The 19429-nt window shown below is 43.5% G+C and overlaps 1 protein-coding gene across 2 annotated transcripts in view; it reads right to left on the bottom strand.

Moving 5' to 3' along the window:
- ATP10B (ATPase phospholipid transporting 10B (putative)) overlaps positions 1-19429 on the bottom strand; it is a 103544-nt gene that overhangs the window by 55388 nt on the left and 28727 nt on the right. For both annotated transcript variants that reach the window (XM_053301768.1, XM_053301769.1), the window contains 3 exons: positions 14125-14210; positions 8835-8941; positions 3637-3768 (listed from right to left, as the gene is read on the bottom strand). In XM_053301768.1, coding sequence (XP_053157743.1) covers positions 3637-3768; positions 8835-8941; positions 14125-14210 — 325 coding nt within the window. The remainder of the gene's footprint in view (positions 1-3636; positions 3769-8834; positions 8942-14124; positions 14211-19429) is intronic.

Below are 19429 nucleotides of genomic sequence, written 5' to 3'. Positions count from 1 at the left end.
AGAGAAGTGACTGGCCCAGAGTCACCCAGCTAGTATCATGGCTGAGTGGGGATTTGAACCCAGGTCTCCCTGGTCCTAGTCCAGCACTCTAACCACTACACCACGCTGGCTCACTTATGTTATGTTATGCAGAAAGAGAGAAATTTCTCTCTTTCCACTCTCTCCACACCATGCATCATTTTATAGACTACTATCATGTTGCCCCTCAGTCGTCTTTTTTTCTGTACTAAAAAGCCACAGGTGTTGTAGCCTTACCTAGTAAGGAAGGTGCGCTAGGCCTCTGATCATCTTGGTTGCCCTCTTCTGCACCTTCTATAATGTCCTTTTTGAGGTATGGTGACAAGAACTGTATTCAGTACAGGAATACATATAATAAGGGCATTATTATATTAGTAGTTTTATTTTCAGTCCCCTTCCTAATGATTCCAAGCATGGAATTGGCCTTTCTTGCAGCTACCGCACATTGTGTCAACACTTTCAATGAGCTTGTTGCCAGGAATATGTCCTAGATGGCTGCACAAGCCTAAGGGATATATTTATGGCAGAGAAAATGGCTTTTGTGGGGAGGGGAGAGAAACTGAAATGGCTTCCCATCCTCTTCTGCTGCACTGGTTCCTTGCAAGGCCACCCTGCATGCCAGCCACTGTCAATAAAATGTATCCTTTAAACTATGAAATAATATATCAACAGAAATAGTGGAAACAGTAGGAAACATTTAAAGCAAAATGTTTTTGTATGAATCCCTTAACCTCACAGTCCCTTACAGCTCACAGACATGCCTGAAAAGGAAATGCTTTCATGATCTTCCTAAAAGGCCCAAGTGAGTGGATCTGGTGATGGGATGGAGTTCTGTGTTCGGGGAGCTTTATCAGCTTGCAAAGATTAATGCGGATCTGTTTGATAAATATGTTCCCTGCATTTCTATCCCAGTTCGCGTTAACCTTTTTTGTTCTCTTCTGCAAATGAACATGCTGATCTACAATTTTTATCAAGTTTTAACTCCAATTGAAAGCCAAGAAACTAATTTTGATGTGAAATACCAATATTAAACACACACACACACACACACACACAAAATCTGAGCTGCTATTCAACTGAAACCCTTCACTTCTGGGTTTTCAGTTCTTCTAGTCTGGTTAATTTAATGGCTTGCTGCCATCTCATGCCACATTTCTTTAGGGCTCTGAGTCTCTACTAGGAAAAGGGAGCTCAAAATGAAATCTTTCAGCATTTTGCAATTCACTTGTGTGTTGCTACGTAGACAGCAGGATACAGTTTTAGGAACCTTTGCATTCTCTTTCAACTATGTATTTGTGGAACGCTCAGTGGACTTGTTTTCACAAATCATGTCATGTAAGGATAGGAATCCTGCAATCACTCAAGAGCAAGCCTTTTTCTTGCCATGTATTAGAAGCAACTGATTCTAACAGTAGCAATCTAGGGAGCCCTACATAAACAAATGATAGATTTTAGCAGTTAGGTTGGTGTCTGGATCCAAATTTCTACCCACTCTGAATACTTTAGCACAGCAGTTTTCAAACTGTGTTCTGGGGAACTTGGGATTTGCAGATAGGCCCCATAATCTCTTGAAAAGCACAGTGGTTCTGTGGCAGATGTGCAAGGGTTCCTCATTAGAAATGTCAAAGCGGAAATGGTTCCTTCACAGTGGAGCACTGGAAAACTACTGTTCCAGGCTATAACAATATGATCATTTTCTGAATTCCTTCCCATATCCAGGCTGGCAGATCCAGACAGTGGAGCATATTCAGATGAAATATATATGACTGAGATCCAAAGGGCTACTTTTATGGCATACCTAGTGGGAAGTTTGCCTTTCTTTTCTGTCAATAGCAGATACCACCCCCGCCCCATCATATCACTGTCTGATTTTGAAAAGTTTCAAAAGACACTAATTCTGTGAGCCAAAGCACGCTTTAGACTTTTCTTCTTCTTCTTCTTCTTCTTCTTCTTCTTCTTCTTCTTCTTCTTCTTCTTCTTCTTCTTCTTCTTCTTCTTCTTCTTCTTCTTCTTCTTCTTCTTAGAGTAGCCCTTTCTACTCCTGCACAGCGCATGACAAACTGCTTTGGAAAATGAGGGAATTTGAAACACAGTTTATAGTATATGTGGGTCAACTGCTCAGATTAAAAAATTAATCACACACACACACACACACACACACACCCCAACCCACTTGCACAAACCTATGTAGCTTTTGGGACACAAAAACAAATTTAAAATACACAACTGTTACACAAGCTATTCTTCCCTCCACCAAACTATTACCATATATGTTGACAAAAAGTATATGGCTTTAACAGGGGCGTAGCAAGGTTGGAGTGGGCCCAGAGACAAGATTTTAAAATGGGCCCCCCCCACTCAAAGTCCAGGGCCTCCGCACACCCCAGGCCCCCAAGGATTTAAGTCTGATATTCCAAAATAAGTATGCTGTCTGGAAATACATTTCACTGAATACACACACGCACACGTCACAATATACAGTGATATACATTGAGTACTATACATTTGTTTTACTTTTAATGCCTAGAACACACTAGAAAGATGAATGATTAAAATGGGCCCCTCGCTGCAGATTAGCAAAGGAGACTTTCAACCATGCAGGGTGAGCCTATGTTTGTTTTCTCAGAATTCTGAACAAATTCAGTCAAGTTTGATTGCAGGAGGTTTTTCACAGGAGGCTTTTAAAGCCCTTTAAGACACATCTCCTCTGGAATGGAGGTGCTGCATTCACATGTTGGCCAGATTTACCCTGAAGTCCCTGCAAGTTATTGGGGAGCAGTTCACACACAAGAAAAATAAAATAAAAGCACCACACATGCTTCACAGTTCTCACTCAGACCTTCTGGGTTGCAAAACAACTTGAACATAAGTGCATTTATAAATGAATGAATAAAATAAATATAATACTGTTTCTTCCAGAAGTTTTTGTAATTTTCTGCCATGAAACAAGCCACTTATAGGACTTTTTAGATAGTTTTTTTTAAGCCAGCAAATTTTCCAAGCTGTTTAAAAATAAATAGTCAGAGACTTCTCAGTCTCTCCCCCCCATATCAAAGCCCTATGGCAAGCAGATCCCTATATATCCGGGTGGGGGTGGGGAAGGTAACCACAAAAAGGAGTTCACACTCTACCTGGCAGCAGGGGGTCTTCTGCTGCAGAGAGCAGTGGTGGCCACTCTGGCTGCCTCCTCCTTCCTGGCTGGCTTGGGCCCTACTGGAGTTCAGGATTCACAGAGGCCTACACCAGACCTCCGTGGAAGCCCCGCCCACCCGCCGATCAGCTGAGAGGCGGGAGAAAAGGAGCTCTTTGCAGCGTGTCTGCTGCTCGATTGCCGGCCAGGAGAACAAGCTGGAGAGACGGCGAACAGGGCAAGTGGCTGAGGGGCCTTGGGGCTGGGCAGGGGGCAATGGGGAGTCACATGAGGTGCCTCTGGGGGGCCCCTCCAGGCAGTGGGGCCCCCAGACAACTGTCTCCCCTTGCCCTATCGTTGTTACGCGCCTGGGCTTTAAAACCTCAAAGTTGACAATTTCAATAAAAAGTAAAACAAAACCAATTAAAAATACACAAGTACATCCAGCTTTAAAACATGGAAAATAATTTTGCACCATGATTTCATACCAACAGCTCCAATGAGACACATGATGAACAGTAGTCCCACACAAAATAATATATCCACATTCATTCGTTGCTCTATTTTGCTGCGTTTATAACGAGGACCTCTGTTATTTAACATGGCTTTGGTTTCATGACCTTCAAGATAAAAATGGAAGAAAAAGACATATGCATTTAATTTCTTAGGAATTTCTGAGAGCAAAGATTAGATATGTTCATGGATATATGATGGGCTGAATGAGAAATAACAAACTGAGACTGAATCCGGATTAGACGGAGGTACTTATTGTGTGAGGTCAGAACTCAGGAGATGATTTTGATCTGCCTGTTCTGGATGGGGTCACACTTCCCCAGAAGGAACAAGTACGCAGTCTTGGGAGTGCTTCTGGACACAAACCTCTCCCAGGTGTCTCAAGTTGAGGCAGTGGCCATAGGTGCCTTTTATCAGGTTTGCTGATATACCAGTTGTGCCCATTTCTTGAGATATATGATCTCAGATCAGTAGTACATCTGTTTGTCACCTCCAGACTTGACTACTGCAATGTGCTCTATGTGGGGCTGCCTTTGTACGTATTCCGAAAACTGCAGTTGGTCTAGAATGCTGCAGCCAGGTTGGTCTCTGGGTCATCTCAGAGCGACCATATCACTCTTATCTTTAAAGATCTAAACTGCCTGTCAATAAGTTTCTGGGCAAAATACAAGGTCTTGGTTATAACCTATAAAGCCCTAAACAGCTTGGGGATGGACTGGTAAAATATTGGTAAAAGATAAAATATTCCCTGCTAACTTGGCAAAGAGGCACCTTTTAATGTGGTGATTCTCTTTATTTAGCAGAGGGAGAGTAACTGGCCCTATCCACCCACAGCACATTACCTCCAGTGACTGTTGCTGGTGTCTATCTTATCTTTCTTTTAAATTGTGAGCCCTTTGGGGCCAGGGATCCATCTTATTTATTTATTATTTCTCTGTGTAAACCACCCTGAGCTATTTTTGGAAGGGCAGTATAGAAACTGAATTAACAACAACAACAATTTATTATTTTGCTGTGAATCACACTGCCCATTTCTTTGCATTTCTTTGCCCATAGTCTTTGCTATGAATCACACTGCCCTTTGAGATCATCAGGAGAGGTTCGTCTGCAGTTGACACCAGCTTGTAAAGTGGCTACTCGAGGATGGGCCTTCTCTATTGCTGCCCCGAGGCTTTGGAACATGCTCCTTGCTGATATAAGAGCCTCCCCATCTCTTACAACTTTTAAAAAGGCAGTCAAGACCCATTTATTCACCCATGCTTTTAATTAGATACCGTTTTAATAGTCTGATGATTTTTAAAATAGTTTAAACATTGTTTTAAGTTTAAATTCATGTAATGTTTTAACCTTTTTTACTTGTTTTTATTGTTTTGTTGTAAACCACCCAGAGACTTGTGTTTTGGGCGGTATACAAATATGTTAAACTATATATATATATATATATATATATATATATATATATATATATATATATTGGCTTCTCTACATTCATTATGGCCCACTGGCACAAGTGATTATGAAGGGGACATGCCAACACCATGTCCATTGAGATGTCCTCTGCTGATGTACTGGTACCTTTCTGACATGTTCTTTTATTGTAGTGGGGACTGTTAATCTCAATGGCCTTTATACATGCACTCTAAATACTTATTTAAAGAAGTATATGTGTACAGGGGCCAGTTGGATGTTCAGCCCCCAAGAGAGGAAAAGGCGCACTGGGAGGGTATCAGACTGTCTGCGGAGGAAGTCCTGATGGGCATGCTTTCAGCGTCTCCCCTTCATAATCACATGTGTTGGGGGTTTTGTCGTCAGAACTGGCCCTAAGTCCCCAAATATTTCATAGCAGTTTTAGGAAGACACTTTTAGACTGGGCAAAGAGGCACTTTTTAAAGTGGTGGCTGAGTTATATTTATCCTATCACTTATTAATTTATTAAACAACACTGGTTCCAGCATAGATCCTTGGAGGAACTGATTGTGTCTTTCATTCACTGTGAACATTACTAGTGTATTCCTGTTTCTACTTCATTTTTTAATACCACTTACCAGCGTTCTCTCTAATTTTTTTCATCTGTATACGGAATGAGTTTTGTTCTGGTTGGCAGTATCAAGGCAGTGTGTGCACACATGCATTCAGAATGAGGCCTTCCTGATTCAGCTTGAGTGGGATCTAAAATTAACTGACTGGAATAAAAATCATGTGAGTGTGCACACACGTGCATGGCTTAGAGGGAACACTGCCACTTACTCATACATAAAAAGACTAACCACTTAACTCATGACTTCTAAGTTTATTCAGGAGCCGGGGTGGGCAGGAGCTTCCTCAAAGCAAGGGTAATAGCTGCTAGCTCATCTCTGTCTATTTGTCTACGTCCGATCCTAAAGAATTCTCAAAGGTTGGTGAAGTAAGGCTTTGTTTGTAGAAGTAAAGCTCTGATTAGCAGATGCTGGGGGTGAAGTGAACAAAAGGAGAGGGATAGCTCCACCATGTTCTGCTTGTGAACCTCACAGACCTATCTGGCAGGCTGACCATTGAGGGAGACTGAGCTCTCCATTTGGATCACTTGGTCTGACCCAACACAATAGTTCTTATGTTCTATGACTTTACCAAGCCCAAAAGCAACCTACATTGAAAGTCAATACAGACAGATTGCTTCCTGCCACTATAACACCTCAGTGTGTGAGTTTACAGAGAGCTCCCTCAGTGAAATATGTTTGGCAATGCCATTACATGCCCAGAGACGAAGGTTTGGGGTGGTGTACAAATTTGATAAATAAATAAAATAAATAATGTTCCAATAATTCAGTTCACTGGAATATTCCTTGAGTAAGGAGACTCGGGGACTGGTAGGTTTGTGAAGCCTGCTGTAACCTTAATTACTTTAATGCACCATGTTTCTGTGAAAGCCCTTCATTTTGAACGACAGTTATTCATGATGCATCTCACTCCCATAAAACCAGCAAAGTCAGTGATTTTGTTTCGACATCTGAAAATGGCATAAACACACACCTTATTCACAATGAACATCTACTTGAGTTGGAAAAGACAGAGTACTTTAATGTGTTGAAATCTAATTAGATGGCCGACTGATTTTTAAGTACGTTTGACTATTTCTCAGCAGCAAAATTGACTTAATGAGAAGCTACTAGTGCACTTTCTGTGTGAACATAAAGAAAGCCCAATATGTCAGATCCTGCAGTGAGTAATTTTAATGTTATTTAGCTCTTCCCAAAGTGAATCTGAAGTACCAACAAAACAGCAGGCCAAAAAGAAAATGTGTACTAAATTGGAATCAAATTGCAACAGTTTCAGTGGACGGGTGTTTGAAGTTCTAACCATAAAACTTGAAAGGGAAACCAGACTTAATTCTGTACCCCACACTGTGATCTCTGAGCTCTTTGCTTGCTATGAGCTGTCCCACTGTGGTGCTGTGTGAACATCTATCAAATGACACCAAAGATCTAAGATGCAAATAGACAAATTTTCAGAGAGATTTATTAGGAATGAATATTCCTATCTCTAGTGTCTCCCCAGTATTACTAAAAGTAATACTTTTAGTACCCTAAAAGCCAAGAGCTGTCATTCATAAGAACATAAGAACAGCCCTGTGGGATCAGGCCCAAGGCCCATCTAGTCCAGAATCCTGTTTCAAACAGTGGCCCACCAGATGCTGCTGGAAGCTACAGGCAGGAGTTGAGGGCATACCCTCTCTCCTGCTGTTACTCCCCTGCCACTGGTACTCAGAGGTATCCTGCCTTTGAGGCTGGAGATGGCCTATAGCCCTCTGACTAGTAGCCATTGATAGACCTCTCTTCCATGAAGTTATCCAAACCCCATTCAAAACAGGCATGGCATGAAATGGACGTTAGATCTAAATACTTCCTTTTTTTGATCATGATTGCAACCATAGCTGTTACATTCTTTCTCATGGAAATCCAAGGGTATGCAGTTTGGTAACATACTGACAGCCTAATCCGAACAATGTTTCCTTAGAGCAAGCTTCATTGATTTCAATAATATTTCCTGGCAAGAGGGCTTTGGATCAGAGGTGTATCTAGGGAAAATAGCACCTAGGGCAAGCACTGAAATTGCGCCCCCTGTCCAAACATCTGACACCCATCTTTCAGATAACTTTACCATAATATCAGCTGAAAAATACAAGTCAAGCTCGTTAATCTTCTAATATTTCAAAAACTATTTAGCAGTGGACGTAGCCAGACCAAAAAATGCTGGAAAACTACAAATTTCAGTATGCTGGGGCTCATGAAATACCCAAATACTATGTGGAGGTGTACTTGGAAAACTAAACAGAAGTGCCTGTCTAATTTTCTACTATGCATTGCAGCATCACTATTATGTAAGTTTTAAAAATAAATGGAGAATTTGACTTTTCCCAGATACTCTGAAAATAATTAAAGGATTTTATTTATTTATTTATTTATTTATTTATTTATTTATTTATTTATTTATTTATTATTTCAATTTCTATACTGCCCTTCCAAAAATAGCTCAGGGCGGTTTACACAGAGAAATAATAAATAAATAAGATGGCTCCCTGTCCCCAAAGGGCTCACATTCTAAAATGAAACATAAGACACACACCAGCAACAGTCACTGGAAGTACTGTGCTGGGGGTGGATAGGGCCAGTTACACTCCCCCTGCTAAATAAGGAGAATCACCATGGTAAAACATGCCTCTTTGCCTAGTTAGCAGGGGTTTTGCAGATATGCAGAGTAAACTGTGTCACTGTTTGGAATACTGTATATTCTGGTATTTCAGAAAGACAGTTAAAATGAGAGAAAGAGAGCAAGAAACTCCCAATTCTAAAGCTTCTTCTTTACTGTGTATTTCTTTCTTAAGAGAAGTAGATTCTCCAGGTGGTGCCATCCCATCCTTATTGGACCACCAGGTAGAACAGGCATATTCACTTTATTCAGTCTGTTTCTGACCATTCCATTCTTAATTGTGCTTGGAATATCCAGCTTATCCAAACATACGAATGAGTATGACAGCTTTGTCAAATGGCTTTACTAACATATATTTTATATTCTGTTGAACTACTGCTTCATCATAAAGCAACATGTCAGCAAATGGCTTACTGGCAAGTTACAGCTTTAAACTGAAAGTATTAAGAAGCACTTTAATGGCATGAAAATCAAAAGCAATTATTACCTGCATAGATAACAATTCCTACAGCAACCTCTGTATTCCTCATTGTGCATCCACGAAGAAGAAGGCTCTCATGGTTAAAACCAATCCGTATGAGGTCAGGCTGTTCCCTACATGAAAGAATGGAAATATCCTTTTATTTCTTGTTCTCTAGATAGGCCTTGGATCTGATCTAGCAGGGCTGTTCTTCTGTTTCTGTGTTCTTCTGTTTCCACAACTGTCACCCCACCCCATGGGATGGGTTGTGCTTTCTTTTCTCATTGGTATGAAACTGTTCTATGGCATCTCTTCGTTATGGTGCCTTCAGACTGGAGCCCAAAGCTGGAGGACAGGGAATTTAACTTATGAAATGGCAGACTCTTAGATGCCATCTTTTTTGGGTTCACATGTCAGCACACATAGACCTTGCACACAACCTATCTTGCTTTCCTGTGTACCAAGTGCACCTACCCACAGAGGTTCTTCCTGCTTTATGCTGCACCAGAGCATCAGCAGTGGGAATTATAGGCACAGACAAATGGTTGCTTGAGATATTTAAGAAACAAAGAGGAAGAAGTGAGTCCCTGTCATCAGACTTCACATAGAGATTTGCAGTTATGGTAATATGCACAGAGACACCTATGATATTGTTTGATAAGGTTGACACTATCAGTGCTTAATGCTCAGAAGCTATTTTTGTGCAACCATCTGCCTTTTATTTGACAAGATTAAAAAAGAAACAAACCACACCCAACTTTCAAAACAGGCTTTGCTAAGATTCCAAGCTACATGAGTATTTATTATAGATACTCTCACTATGTGTTTGCATCTAACAGGTAAAAGGGGAAAAATGTATCTAGTTTGAATAGCTACACAACTCCCATTGTTCACAACCACAGTGACCAAGAGTCAGGTACGATGGGAGTTGAAATCTAACAACAGCTGGAGAGCCAAAGTTGTATAGACCTGCTATAACTGATCACCACAGCATTTTGTGAGAAATGAAAGGCTACAAATTGACATCCAGCTTTGATTCCAAGCAGAGGTCACTTAAGGTGCTTGTCACTCATAAATGTTGGCCGGTGAGAGCAGTGATGGGGGGGGGGGGCGGTGAAAGGCACCTTTAAAAGAAAATTAACAGGTCCTTGGCGCAGTGGGGAAATGACTTGACTAGCAAGCCAGAGGTTGCCAGTTCGAATCCTCGCTGGTACACCTATATCAGGCAGCAGCAGTATAGGAAGATGTGAAAGGCATCATCTCATACTGCATGGGAGATGGGAATGGTAAACCCCTCCTGTATTCTACCAAAAGGCAACCACAGGGCTCTGTGGTGGCCAGGAGTCGACACCGACTCGATGACACACTTTATCAGTGGTACTGATGCTCCAGGCAGCTTCTGGGTGTGCAGAGGCATATCTAGGGAAAATAGCATCTAGGGCAAGCACTGAAAGTGCACCCCCTGTCCAAACATCTGACACCCATCTTTCAGATAAATTTATTTATTTATTTGTTTGTTTGTTTGTTTATTATACTGTCCTTCCGAGCTGGCTCAGGGCGGTTTACAATTAAAAAACAGAAATCATTAAAAACAATTAAAACAGAAATACAAATATAAACACCAATTTAAAAACATCTTAAAAAACAAACTATCAAAACAATTAAAACCCTGAAAACCAGGTAACATTAAAGCAATTAAAACTAATTAAAAACCCTGAAAGGCCAGGCCAAACGGATGAGTTTTAAGGGCTCTCTTGAAAGTCAGTAAAGAATTAAGATTACAATTTTCTGCTGGGAGTGTGTTCCACAGCCCAGGAGCAGCTACAGAGAAGGCTCGCCTCTGAGTCGCCACCAAACGAACTGGTGGTAACTGGAGACGGACCTACCCAGATGACCATAGAGTGCGGTGGGGATCATGTAAAAGAAGGCACTCTCTAAGATATCTCATACCCAAGCCATTCATGGCTTTAAAGGTAATAACCAGCACTTTGTATTTTGCCCGGAAACATATCGGCAGCCAGTGTAACTGTTTCAAAACAGGCATCATATGGTCTCTCCGGGTTGCCCCAGAGACCAATCTGGCTGCCGCATTCTGAACTAACTGAAGTTTCCGGACTACGTACAAAGGCAGCCCCATGTGGAGCGTATTGCAATAGTCAAGCTGGGAGGTTACACTGATGCACCACTGTTTTGAGGTCAACCTCATTGAGGAATGGGCGCAGCTGTCGAATCAGCCAAAGCTGATAGAAAGCACTCCTGGACATGGCCTCCACCTGAGATACCAGGGTGAGGCCTGGGTCCAGGAGTACTCCTAAGCTGCGCACCTGTTCCTTCTGGGGGAGTGTAACCACACCCAGAACAGGAAGATCTAACTCACCCCTCAGATTCTGAGCCCCCACAATGAGCACCTCCGTCTTGTTTGGATTCAGCTTCAATTTGTTATTACTCATCCAGCCCATTACTGCCTGTAGGCAGGCATTTAGAGAATAAGTGTCATTTCCTGAAGATGAAAAGGAGAAGTAGATTTGGGTGTCATCAGCATACTGATAACACCCAGCACCAAACCTCCTGATGACCTCACCCAGCGGTTTCATGTAGATGATAAAAAGCATTGGTGACAGAATGGAGCCCTGAGGGACTCCATATAACAGCTCCCGTTTTGAGGAGCAACTGTCACCAAGCTCCGCCATCTGGAATCTACCTGAGAGATAGGAACGGAACCACTGCAAAGCAGTGCCCCCATCCCCAACTCCCCCAGGCGATCCAGAAGGATACCATGGTTGATGGTATCGAATGCCGCCAAGAGATCCAGAAGAACCAGCAGAGTCACACTCCCTCTGTCGATTCCCCGGTAAAGGTCATACGTCAGGCCGACCAAGGCTGTCTCAACCCCATAGCCAGCAATCTCCCTGTTAGATAGAAGCAGCCAAGTCGGGCAAGAATCCAGAGAACAGGTGGTAAGCTGCCCCGCCCCAAGCAGCTTGTCCACATCCTCAGGAGTCACAGATTGAAACTGATCCAAACTAATACTGCAAGAGGGATTGCTGGACACCTCCTCCATAGACCTTGCAGAAACAGTGGAGTCCAAGTCAGCCCAAATACAGGAGATCTTATTTGCAAAGAACCCATTAAAGGCATCACAGCAGAGCAACTCCAGGGACTTATTAGAAGAAGAAGGAGCAGAAACCAAACTCCTCACAACCCGGGATAGCTCTACCAAGTGTGAACCTGCAGCCGCAATGCGTGCAGACCAGAATCTCTTTTTCGCTGCATGCACTGCCACCGCATAAGCCTTCAAATGGGTCACATGCTGAATCCTGTCAGATTCGAACAGAGTTCTCCTCCACTCCTCCTCCACTTGCGCTCTAGTCGCCTACTCAACTGCTTCAGCCCCCGCAGCTCCTCAGTATACCAAGGGGCCATTTTTGCAGCAGGTCGGAAGGGACGCTTGAGAGCAATCATGTCTACTGCCCTGTTGAGTTCCCTGTTCCAGGTTCCCACCAGGGCATCGACACAATCACCGGCCGCACCAACATCAAAATCCTCCAAGGCCTTTTGAAATCCCACTGGGTCCAGCAGCCTTTTGGACGGACCATCCTAATAGGTCCACCACCCCTGCAGGGGTGGATTGCAGCTGTGAGACCAACCTTAACCAGGTAGTGGTCCGTCCATGACAATGGGGAAACCACTGGATCCCCCACCCATGGAACACTCCCCTGATCCGAACAAAAGACCAAATTGAGTGCATGGCTGGCAACATGAATTGGTTCAGAAACTAATTGGGATAGGCCCATAGTTGTCATGGCCGCTATGAACTCCTGAGCCACACCAGACAGGCCAGCCCCAAAGTGGATATTGAAGTCCCCCAGCACTAAAAGTCTAGGAGACTCCAACACCAACTCTGCGACCAGCTCCGTCAGCTCAGTTAGGGAGTCAGTTGGGCAGCGGGGTGGACGGTACACCAACAGAATCTCCATCCCTAGTTCCCAGCCTCAAAAATATGCATCAATATAAGTCAGCTGTCTCACAGGGGCCCTGGTAAGGGAAATGGTATTCTTATGGACCACAGCCACTCCACCCCCCCGCCCACTTCCCCTGGCCTGCTCCACGACAGAGTAACCTGGTGGGAGAAGCTGAGCCCACACTGGACCACTCACCTCCCCCAACCAGGTCTCAGTTATACATGCCAGGTCAGCTGGCATGTGGTGGCCATTTTGGAGGCTGCCACGCATGCTCTAATGGCCTCTGCAAGGCCTGGCAAGGCCTAGGGCCTCACAGGAACCATTTGAGCATGTGCTGTGGCCATTTTTAAAAATACTTTTAAAAAATGGCCACCGAAAACAAAATGGCCACCACGCGTACTCAAATGGCCTCTGCGAGGCCTAGGGCGAGGCCATTTGAGCATTCATGGTGGCCATTTTGTTTTTGGTGGCCATTTTAATTTTTTTTATTTTAAAAAATGGCACCTCCAAGTGGCACCTGGGGCACGTGCCCTGCCTGCCCCACTATAGATATGCCCCTGTGGGTGTGCTCCCCCCAGCAGCCTGAGCTGCCGCAGGGCTCTAACATGCACCTGGCCTCCACACATGTGCAGAGGCCTAGTGCATGCTGGAGCTGTGCTGCCACTGTGCGTGCTGCTTGGGAGAGCATTACCACACCTGGAAGCTGCCTGGAGCATGGGACCACTGGTAAGGACCTGCCAATTTACTTTTAAAGGTGCCTCTCAGTGCCCCGCCATTGTTGCCCTCACCAGGCCTCACCGCCAACCCGGTTCAACCTGAACCACTGAACGAGCCAAACCGGTTCATGGACCCATGGGTTGATCCTAATTTTGACTGAACTGCGAACATCGGTCCGTGCACACCCCTAATCTTCAGCCCCTGCTTCAGGCATAGCTTCAGAAGCAGGAAGTCAAAAACTTGAATTTGTGAAAGGCTTGCTATTTAACACTGAAGAATGCATGATGGAGTCTATGTCCTTGTTTAATTTCTCTATACAAACATAACATTTCTATCCTACAATGATCACATCCCAAACCTCCATTTCCAATACTTGCTTGCATAATAATGATACATTTGCTCATAAATTTGAGAAACTTTCTTTTATAGTGATACCCTACAGACTCCAGTCAATCTAGATATTCTTAAGAAATACCTATATTATGATGTTGCTGAAAATGTCTATTTCTGGACTCAGAGCATATATGGTGAGAATGTACCAGAAATTACATAAAATGCTGATACTGCCTCAAAGAATGCACAGCTGAATTTGACAGAGAGACAGTAGAACAATAGAAGTAAAAGATGCAGTAACTTACATATAGCCTTTAAATCTGTTGAGATTATTGTTGGGTTTCTCACAAACAATGATATTCTGGAAAAATACTGGATCAAATTCAGTGTTCTACAAAAAACCAAAATTGGCAGTGAGTTCCTGTTACATGAACCTCTCAATCGAACATAGTTTAAAGCCAGTTGAAAGACCATATATATGGGTTAGTCAACACTCTTTTTATTTATGCAATCAGCTGGAAGTGAAATGATGGCATCATAGTTTTATAGGGCTGGAATGGTTCTCTTGTCCACAACCTTTGTTGTGAGGCACCAACAGCTTGACTAAGGTAACCTATTAAGCAATACTGTACCATAAAACAGTGTTATCTTTACAGTGGGATGCATATTTATAGTGTTGGAGTTTTAGATTAGGTTCAGGAATAATTTTAAAATAGTACAATAACCAGATGAATTAAACTACTGAATTAATTATAGGTTCAATTCACGGCAGTATTAAGAGATGATATAAAAGTAGGATGGTTTCTTACCGTAATTGCAAATGGTAAGAGAGAATTCAGAACGATGAATAATTAGATATTGCACAATGGCAAACAAAACTGCCATTTGTGGTATTCTTATTGCCTAGATAAAATGCTTATATATAATTGCCAGTATCTAGTGAGGGGGCTCTGCGAGAGAAAAACAGGGATCTGTTTGCAAATCATCAGTGCAGCAAAAGGCTAGGGGTGGGGGGTGGGGGCGGGGAAACTAAACATTCAGCAACATTCATATTTTAACATTATGCCAATAGCGTTTTCTGTACTTCATGAATTTTAACTGTGGTTCATAGAAATATGTCTGACACAATGTATTTAGTTTTATTTCATTTAAAGTATCAAAATATTTCCGTCCTCCTGATGTGGCTGGTTTAATCCATTTTGCTTTGATGTCACTTATATTTGAGAAATCACTCAGTAGTGTGAAGAATGTATAACTCTTCTAAAGTCAAACTGTCTTGTAAACTGAAGATTTATCCATTGATATGGGTCCAAAGGAACAAATTCAATGTATTATTTCTGAAAAAGTAACAGTAGAAGTAGCTTTTTCTAAAAAAGAAATAAATCATTTAAATTTCTATGACAACTGTTGATCAAACTGAAATTTCTCATCAACCCAACATTCATTGTTAAAATTTAAATGTGTTTTAATTTTTCACTCAGTTATAATGCATACTTATATAAGTGTTTTCAGAACTATTTATTTACTTTGGTTTGGGTATATATACACACCCCATGTGCACATAATGGGAAACTGGTGTTGAAGAGGCCAGAGAGGTTGCCAAACCTGAATGTCCAAATGTGTGAAATTCCAGTCCTGTACGGAGAGCAACCCATCGTTTTGCTCACCAAACTCCAATTTGAAACATCAGGTTGTAATGAATTCCATTGCTTGTACCAGAGGGTTCCAGCTGCCTGCTGTACTTCCAAATGCAGAAGTGCAGGCTGTGCTGGGTGAAACTGGCGTTGAGGGAGGGAGCTCCTCCATCTTTCTGGCTGCGATGGGCTATCCTTTATGCAAGAAGGAAGACGATACAACCAGTCCCCCCTCCTTTGTGCAGTCTCACTGACTGCAGAGACCCTCCTGTCTGTTTCATTCGAATACAGACAGGAGAGCGGGAGGTGGGTGGGGAACTCCTGTATTTCAGTACAGTCATCTCTTGCCAACTGCAGGTTTCCCAGGCCTGGGTTTGAGGATCTGTGACTAGGCAATGGTGGCAGGTCTTGCCAACCGCCACCTGGGAATCCAGGGTTTGGTGAGAATTTTTTTCCAATTTCTTTGTGGGGGTGTGTCACAATTTTGGGGGTCAGGGGGTCATTTCTGTGGCACAGAGGATCATTTTGGGGGGTTGGAGGTCATTTTTGGGGGCTCCTTCACTCCTTTTACTGCCTCCTGGTGATTTGGGGGGATTATTTCCCCTATTTTTTAACTGTATTTTTCAGTCTCTCCACCCCCTACCCCATTTGCCATCGATTTAAATGGCTCATCTACTGTGAATTCACCCACTGTGAGGTTTTCCTGGAACAGAACCCTCACGGTTGGTGAGGGATGTCTGTAGTTAATTTAGTAGACTCTCTCACTTATCTTTAACTACTTCCTCTTTTTCTCACAATTCCTTTCCCCTAGCAAACCAGAACATGGTGGATGTCCTATCTTGTTGCTCCTTAGTTTTCTGGGAACAAGATGTATCCAACATGAAGGCTATGATCTGCCTCTTCACTTGGACACAGCTATAAAAATAACGTGAATAAATATTTCTAGAAAGTAGTTAATTAAAATTTGTACCTGTCACTCTTACTATTGGGGGGGGGGCATGACAAGTTCATTCCTCACTCATGTTTTGAAATGCTTCTTTTCCTGTGTGCTTTGAAAACTTGTATAATTCTGATCTCCTTAAAAGAAATCAATTTCTGTTTAAATTGTAGTATGGTGCCCATGGATTTTATACCTGCCATGCTCATCCATGCTTTGCTGGTTTGTTATGCTACATGCTGATAACCAGTTTCTTTCTTTCTTTTATAAATATATGAGAAACTGAGGTGTCGCGAATAGCCTAGAACAATTAAAGTGCTGGCAGTATTGCCTTTTTGTTGAATGTGGGACCTTTTGGGAAACTGGCTGAAGGTACAAGATGAGGAGGCTTGTAAAACTCCCTGCTTACCCCTGGGTTTTCACCATGGCCTTGACAAAATTAATCCTATCCAGAAATTACTTCACATATTTATGGGACAAGCAGAGGAGGAAGCAGGATCATGCCCATTTGTTCCACTCCCAATCTTTGTATATTCAGGTCCAGGGGCATAGCTAGGGGAGCGGGGGGGGGGAGGGAGCTGTGTTCACCCCTCTCCCTGGCAGCCCCTTGGAGTGAGGGAGATAATGAAGAAAATAGGGAGGGGTGGAGCTGAGGGGCCCTCAGGAGCTGGGGCCCCTGGGTATTTTAAACCCATCCATTCAATTATAGCTATACGAAAAGGGCCTACATATATGTACAACTGTATGAACATAGGGGTTTCAGCACGATAAATGGTGGCCCCGGGTTGGACGGGGTGTGGGGAATGGAAAACAACCTGCAGGTGTGGCTTGTTCTCATTCTTCTTGTCCCACCTTAGCTGCCTGGCTCTTCCTTGCCCACCTCATCATGTTGTTAAACCCAGGTGCACAGGCTAATCATTTGCCAGGTTGGGTAACTGGTCAGATGACCAGCTTGCAGGCCTGGGATTAACCCTGTGGTAGGGCAAGCCAAGGGAGAATGAGGCAGCCAGGGCAGGGTCAGAGGAGTGGGAATGAGCTGCCCTTGAGATTCATTTTCTACCCCACTGCTTCACCTGGACGGACCTCCACTGAGCACAGTAATGAATCTGATCAGGCAGGGTTCTTGATGGTATGAAAATACTCTCTGCATACAGAGGTTCTTTTCAGAGTTTCTTATGAATGCATGCAGGTCAGGGCAAACAAAGCGTTGTGAGGAGGTCAGAGATGGAGCCAGTGGGTGCAATCTCACTTCCCACTCTAAACGTACTGTACATTGAATACATGGAGGAACATCTGAGGGGAGCTCCCCCCCCATTTTATTCAGTAGTTTAACTGGATGACTCATGGCCTACTGTCGTAAGTCTGTTGGCACAGCTGACCCGACAGGATTTATGATCCCTCCAGCTCCACTTCGGTGAGTCAAGATGGAAATTCTATAGATAAGAGTAGCAGCTTAGCTTCATGAACCAAAGCGAAAAAAAGACTCTCAAAGATAAAGTAGTATAAGCCAAAATAAAGTCCCTTAGTACCCCCCTCTATGATTGAAATAAAGGAGCAAGGAAGGAACAGAACAAGGACAGGCTGAAACAAGAAAGGGTGAACAATTAAAGTACGAGGAACACTGTCTGCGGAAAACAACGTTGCTGACAGTACTGACTCCTGAAAAGTGTCTGCTTGATATAGGGCTTGAGATAACTGGCAGCCAATCAAGCTTTCCTGACTCAGCATTTCTATTTCCTCTCCTGTGAGATCTTGCGCCTGCGTGTCTCCCACTGAGCCTTTCTCTTGAGTCATCTTCTTAACACAGGTGAAATTCCAGCTTCCTCCTGATCAGTCTCCTCAGCCCTCATCTTTGTCAGCTGTCCAGATTCCCCTGTCTGCTGCCGTTCCACCTCAGCTTCAGAGTCTGTTCTCCCAACCAAGTCCTCCTGTTGTGCTTCTGAGCCTGCTCTCCCAACCAAGTCCTCCTGCTCCTCCTCTGACTCTTCTGACTCAGATGTCTGAACCATGACACCTCCCTGATATGACCTAGTGATAACAGGAAACTTTCCCTTACATCAGATATACCATTAATATTCAGTATCTGATTAAGACAGGCTTGCAGAATTTGTGACCACCAAGCCATATGCAACTTGGCAGCCATGGTTACTGCTCAGTAAACAACTCAGTAAACAACCAAGAGCTCAGTAAACAACTGGTTTTTGTTGCTTGCCTGGGATTGAGTAATTATTATTATTTAGAAATGGTGTGGTAGTGGTGAGCAAGCACCTGGCAGCCCAAAATACAGGACTGGTGGGCTGCATTTGGGTTGTGCAGGCCTGCCTTAAGACATGTTCATTTTGATCCTAATGAATAATAGGGATGTGCACAAGACGGTCCGCAGGCCATGTTAGAGGCCTGCGAACCGGCTCATATGTTGCCTGGTCCGGCGGTCCGACGTTGGAGGTGTGTGTTTGTGTCGCTTTAAGGGCAGCGGGGGGTGGGTTGTACTTACCCCTCCTGCTGCTTTCCCCCCTCCGGTGCTCCATTTTAAAGTAAAATCTTCGGGGCAGCACTGTTCCTCCCTGCCGCCCCTGCCCCCTTGTTGCCTGCAAAATGTGGAAGTAACGTCCGTGCATGCATGCGCCGCTGATGCACGCGTGCCGTGCAGCATGTGTGACGTGTATGGCACGTGCATGTCAGCAGCAGGCGCACGCACAGACATTACTTCCGCATTTTGCAGGCAACAAGGGGGCAGGGGCGGCAGGGAGGAACAGTGCTGTCCCGAAGATTTTACTTAAAAATGGAGCGTCGGAGGGGGGAAAGTAGTGGGAGGGGTAAGTACAACCCCCCCACCCTTAAAGCAACACCCCTCTGGTGTCAGACCGTGCCTCTGGGGTCCGTGAACATCCCAAATGAATAATGTTCATTATCTATCTATCTATCTAATATGACAAATGTATGTTAAAATTTGAAGTGTAGATGTTCATATTTTCTATGTAACAGGAACCTTCTCCTCCCATCTCTTGTAACTCAGCAACAAAGATGTGAGGCTGGTTC

This window comes from Hemicordylus capensis, chromosome 2 (assembly GCF_027244095.1).
Source record: "Hemicordylus capensis ecotype Gifberg chromosome 2, rHemCap1.1.pri, whole genome shotgun sequence".
Classification (NCBI taxonomy): Eukaryota; Metazoa; Chordata; class Lepidosauria; order Squamata; family Cordylidae; genus Hemicordylus; species Hemicordylus capensis.
Note: the sequence above shows the minus strand (reverse complement) of the source record. Positions and strands in the feature narration are given on the sequence as shown.